The sequence below is a fragment of the Poecilia reticulata genome, chromosome 15, assembly GCF_904066995.2.
Source record: "Poecilia reticulata chromosome 15, P_reticulata-male-v2, whole genome shotgun sequence".
NCBI classification, from domain to species: domain Eukaryota; kingdom Metazoa; phylum Chordata; class Actinopteri; order Cyprinodontiformes; family Poeciliidae; genus Poecilia; species Poecilia reticulata.
In genome coordinates, this window is record NC_088844.1 from 30221075 (window position 1) to 30227074 (window position 6000).

A 6000-nucleotide genomic window follows, 5' to 3' on the forward strand; every position below is an offset into this window, starting at 1 on the left:
GAGGTTCTCAGATCCAGTCCTAAAAGAGTTGAGAAACTTTTTGATGTCTACCTGGTCCAACACACCTCAATCAAATGCCTGAGTCACCTTTCAGTGCTCAGTGAAATCTCCAGAGTCCTGCTAATGACGATTTTACTCAGGTGTGTTCAACCAGAGACGCATCTAAAAGCTGCCAGACATCGACTCTGGAGACCTGGATATGAAGACACCTGAGCTAGCATGTCTCATAGTTTGCTGCAAGCAGTGATGTTTTTCTGTCCCCTAACCAAGAGACGGTGTAGACTGACGCCAGACGCTCCGTCCTGACTGTACCAAACCTTATGGACCAACACCTGAAGGGAGTCCAGGACTGGTGAGGTACAGATCAGTTCTATGAACTACTTCTTCATGGGAACAGACTGAAGTGTGTATGGAAAGTTGTACACACTTCCCTGTTCTTACACTCACCGTCTACCTGTAGATCATTGTTTCTCAGGGATCACTACCCGGCATATTCCAGATGTGTCTGATCCAGAACACCTGATTCATGCCTGTTAATCACCCACTTACTCAAGACAGGTGTGTGGCAGAAGGGAAACACCTGAAACATGCAGGCCAGTCGTCCCTGAGGAACATGGCTACTTTATGAGGTACCAGTAGGAAACTTCCAGTAGGAATGTACAGGCTGTACACGCCACGGGTCATTTCCTGGGTTCCTCTACCCTAAAGTCCTTGGTTGTGAATTATCTGTAGGTTTAGACTTTACCAAGTGGTGTCCAAGAAACACCCTGAAGGTATTCAGTGTAGGTCAAGACTAGAACTGAAGCCATTAATCAAATCCCTGGACACTAAAAAACACAATTTCTTGACAGAACAACACTCAGAGGAAAAAAATAACCCAGAACTGTATTAAAGTTTTGCACTTAGAATAATAAACAGCTTTAGCTTCACCTGCTTCAAATTTTGTGGAAAAAAATGGAAATTTTGGTAACTTTATTCAAAATTAATCATCAGATCAGCTTTACACTGCACTGATGTTAAGACCAGAAGAGAGGCTGAGATTTTTACATGTTAATTTTCTTAGTTGAATCTTTTCTGCATTTGAGTTTTTATGATCTAAATTGGGCAAAAACTTATGTTGTGATGAATTTTAGCTGCTTAAAGCACTGAAGAGCTTTTTACTTGGGCAGATTTAAAATGTCTCAGTGATTCCTAGTCAAAGTTTTGATCTACTTCCCTAAATACCATGAGTCAAATCTCTTCAATCTGTTCATCAAACATTGATCAAAGATCATGAATCTGTCAGTGATCAGCTTATTTACCCGCTTCCTGTCCCCTCCTCCGCCACACGGTGGCAGCAGCGAGCTCTCTAGCTCATTTTAGAGAAGTTACCTTCTAAAAACTGGAGTTTTTATTTATTCTGCACATCTTAAAACTGAGGCTGAGACAAAACCATGTTGATTATCTTTATTTGGAATCACGCTGACAGCTTTAACTGCACAGATCAACAAAACGACCCCAGCAGAATCTCAAAGGTTTCAGCTGAAGCCGGATTTTAATGCAGCAATCATCACATCCTGGTTCCCTGAGCATCTCGGATAAAAACCGCAGAGTCCAGATGAGAGGAGAAATCTGGAGTTTCTCTCTGTAGCTGAAAGCAGGAAGACGAGTCGGCAGCTGCAGCCTGGATATGACTTGGTTCAACGCTGAATCCTTCATGCAAACGCTGGAACAAACGGCAGTGGAGGCCGAGACAGAAACAGACAGACGGATAAATCAGAGCAAACTGCTGAGATCAGGATGTTGAGATGCCAGAAAGAAAACAGATTTTAATTCATCTGTGCTGGTCTGAAAATGTTCAATGACAGAGCAGCAAACGCCTCCAGTGGGCGTGTTGTTGAATTATTACTAAAAACATGTCATAAGGTCCAGATGTGGAGCAGCAGATAACATGTCAGGTCTGCACAGATTATGACTGACTGACTGCAGGAGAACTCACATTCTGAGTCAGAATTATGTTTAATTTGGGTCAGAACCACTTTACAGTGAGGCTCCTCTTTACAGATGGCTAATACATGTTAATTACTATCTAAATACTTTATAAACCATTAATTCAGGGAGGTAAGGAGAAAAACTCTACAGTTGAGGCAAGTCGGTTCACCTGAATATTTTATCTAGTTAATATACCAGATAAAAATAGTCACAATATTTATTGTGACTACTTTGCACAATAAGCATTAGTAAATGCTTTATTTTAGCACAGAGTCTCATTCTCACCCTTAATAATTAACAGTTATTAATGATTCATTAAGTGTTTATAGATGAATGTCTACTAGATGTGCAGAAAAACTGATTCTATAGAAAATCGCAATGATGAATCGATTCAATACGCTAAAAAAAAAATCATTTTCAGTCCGCTTCGTTTTTTTGTAAAATTATATAATGAATAACTGACAGTTTTGTTTGGATTTAAGGAAAAGCGAGGCAGCCAGGCTGACGTCATACTGCTGATTTAAGTTACAGGATTTCATGCACAAAAATATTTATGTTTAAACATAAACTGAAGGAATCTGGTCTTAGAACATCGTTTAAATAAATGTTTTGGTCAGACTGGTCAGGCACACAATAGATCGCTTTAATCGAAAGTCGTTTTGAATCGAATCCTAAAAATCGGAATGAATCTGAAAACTAAAGATTTGCATCTCTAAATTATTTATTAGCCATCTATAAGGGGAGCTTTATTCTAAAGTGGTACCAGTCTGCCCAGGTCCGTGAAGCCCGGTTCGGGACCGGGCCTGGGCAGGTCCATTTAACCAGGTTCGGTCCGGGCGGATCACAGGTGCACCTCCGGACCGGGGTACGGCTCCCCTCCGCACCAGAAGTGAGGCGGCTGGGAGATCTCCATGAGCCAGACCTCCTTCTCCTTCCCGTCCGCGGAGTTCGGTTCCGATTCGGTCAGAACCTGGTAGTAGTGGCAGTCCCTGCCGTCGTCCGGGTCGTACGGCGGGGCCAGAATATCCATGAACGCCGTCGGCCCGTCCACGGCGTCGATCTGGTGAAGGTTGTCCCGGTCCGGAGAGAGAACGCAGGGCCCGCTCTCCTCCGTGTATTCGGCAGAGGACCGTAGCACGGAGCGCCGCAGAGCGCCCATCTGCGCCGGGGGCAGCGGCGGCGCCGCCTGCGTCCCGCCGCCGTGCCGCTCCAGCCGGTCGAAGCAGCTGATCCTGACCTTCCCGTAGAGGACTTTGAGCACGCCGTGCATGCCCGGGTGGTCGTGCAGCGGGATGGAGGCGCCGGTTTTCAGCAGGAACACCCCCATGCTGAACTGGTCCGTCTCGCAGATGTGCATGTAGGTGACCGGCGGTACTCCGTGGTGGTACGGGTTCGGCCGCGGCGCGCTGTCCTCGGCTCTCCGCGGGACGAGCTTCAGGTCCGCCGCTCGGACTTCCGTCATCAAGGTCTTCAGTTTACCGTGATTCTCTACGAAGGACTTTCCGCTCTCCTCACCGAGTCCTGGTGGGTTCCTGAAGGTGACCAGAGCCTGTCGGGCTATTCTCTGGACGATGGAAGTCATGGTGCTGTCGCTTGGCATCATCCCGGATCAGGAGCGCCGCTGCCCGGGTCCGCTGCCTGCGGTTAGCCGTAGCCCCTCAGTTAGCTTCAAAGATTGTTTATTGTCAAGATACTTCACTCCGCTGTCAACCCGCTTCGAACTTAAGGATCTTTGCTCGGCGCCAAACTGTTTAAAATTATTTAACAAAATTAAAATTAAACTAGTTTCAGTCTAAACATTAAATATTTAAACAGAATAATCATAATACTTACAATGAATACGATTCTATAGTAAAGCGACTTTATGTATAACACGTCCTGCTTGCTGTTCGTTTAATCGCTTTGTTATTTTCTAAACACATTAATGTTTAAATGTTTCGGAAAAAATAACGAATTTCATAATAATCTCTGAATCTATGACCTCGAGGCAGAAAATCTGCATTTAACGGTCACTTCGTTTCACTTCGAAACCCCATTTTTAAATAACTGTCAAACACGTCCGCACCAGGCAGCTCGCACGCGTAGAATCATGGGAGATGTAGTTATTTTTTTTATTTTTTTAGATTAAAAAAGCTGTACTTTCTTGTCACAAAGTAAAATTAACTTGAAATACAGATAGAGAAGACTTAATACAGTTTTTGTACTTTATTTAAAAAAACCTAAATGATTGCTGTCAATATGTTTGCTAGTTTGAGATTGATCTTGCGAATGGATACACTACATTTCCCAGCATGCTACAGTCGGTGTAGCGATAACCAGCTATTCCTCAAATACAAGCAGTTAGGCAGGGAAAACAGTCCGTCTTTCTGTCAAACTGTGTCAAGTTAGATTTTTATAGATCAGAAACTGAAACAAAAGGCGACTGTGTGTCACAGAAACCCTGAAGATCCCATTTTCAACTGGTTTCATCGGTTGTCTAATTTCAGGAGCCTTTTAATGCATCACAGAAAACATAAAAAAGAAGATTCTCCAGGGACAGATGACAACACATAACTGCAAGAATTTATAAAAACAAGAATTGGATCCACATGGTAGAATGTATTATTTTTTTCTCTGACCCACAAGGCTTGAAAACTCCACACACACTGTAAATGTGTGTAAATGAAGAAAATCCTCTTCAGATTGAAGTAAATGTTGATTGACCTTCTTGCTGTCTGTAACAGGTGATTTCAAAACAAACCAGGACTAAGATAACATGTTTTCCTCTACTAATCAGACTTTCAATTGATTTTAAAGCTCAGCTGTTTTTGTAGTCTTAACGAGGCACCAAAGCGAAGCTAACTGGAGTATTAAACATGTTTTCATGAGGCCACCCAGAGATTGACCTCTGGTATTCACAGCCACTAAATCCCAAACGCTTGGCACTACTATATGCTTATAACCACCTATTGTAATAGTTTTAACAACAAATATACTTTAATATACATTAAAACACACAGTAGAAACCATCTTAGCACTACATTAGAAGCTAACATTTACCGTCTTCCTCATCTCTGTTACTGACAGTAGTAGCACAGCCAATCAGCAGTAAGGAAAATGAACGGTGCTCCTGGATTGTCTGCTTTGCAAACATCTGCTAATAAAGTAGCATGAAGCCAAGATATGTCAGCTTCCAAAGCTGCATTTTATTTTGAATATTTTAGATATGCTCTGTGAGAAAAAAATCAGCAGATAGGCAAATTTTCCCAGATTCAAACTGCTGCATCCTGGGTGCACAAAGTAGCATTAACATAGATCCTTCCTCCCAGCTGGTAGAATCTATACCCGTCTCTACTTCCAACAAAATCAATGTCACTTCTGTTTTATAGCACAAATACATGACAACACTTTGTAATGTTTGATTAAAGTAACCTATCTACTTTAACTTTCCTCTGGATCAGAGTATTTTAAAACCTACACAGTAGGTTGAAATGTTGCGTTTACAGTACAATATGCTATTCTTTATTCTGTTTTAATGTGTCCAGTACTTTATATCTTTGTGTCTGTCACTTTGCTACTGTTGCACTTTTCCCTCCAACGGGACAACAAAGGTCATTTCTATAAAAAAATGATATTTGGAGAGTTTTGTTCCAGATAGAAATTAGGCAGCAGTCCACTTGTGGCGATAAAAAAAAACTGGCACTTAATATCACATAATAGAGAAAAATACAACAACCTTATATTTCCAAATATCAAAGTATTTTGCAGCTCCAGTAAAATCCTCCTGATCCTGTCGGACCTCGGAGTCACGTTGTGTTTAGAGATCATTTCCTGCAGGTGTCTCTGACTGATAAAATCCTTTATTTGGTGGAATCTGCTCACAGATTTATTTGTTTTGGTTGGACAGATCAAAGCAGACAGAAGGAGCGGATCCGCGACCCGCTTCACACCAGAACCGGATGTATAAACCTCATTCCCACACATGAAGGAAAAGGAAGCACCTCAACCAGGAAGTCACGTTCCCATCAGTGGTTTTACGGTTCACTTCTC

The 6000-nt window shown here is 42.4% G+C and overlaps 1 protein-coding gene across 2 annotated transcripts; it reads right to left on the bottom strand.

The window, feature by feature from the left end:
* Nucleotides 1-1431: 1431 nt before the first annotated feature.
* On the bottom strand, nucleotides 1432-4040 carry adob (2-aminoethanethiol (cysteamine) dioxygenase b). Of its 2 annotated transcripts, none has more exons than XM_081616508.1 (2): nucleotides 3805-4040; nucleotides 1432-3637 (listed from the first exon to the last, which is right to left on the bottom strand). In XM_081616508.1, exon 2 carries the CDS (start codon nucleotides 3572-3574, stop codon nucleotides 2813-2815), a length of 762 nt encoding a protein of 253 aa, XP_081472634.1. In that variant the 5' UTR covers nucleotides 3575-3637; nucleotides 3805-4040; the 3' UTR covers nucleotides 1432-2812. The 2 variants fall into 2 exon arrangements, with proteins under 2 accessions (XP_081472634.1, XP_008428681.2); XM_008430459.3 differs by having other exon boundaries at nucleotides 1432-3718.
* Between the last annotated feature and the right edge of the window lie 1960 nt (nucleotides 4041-6000).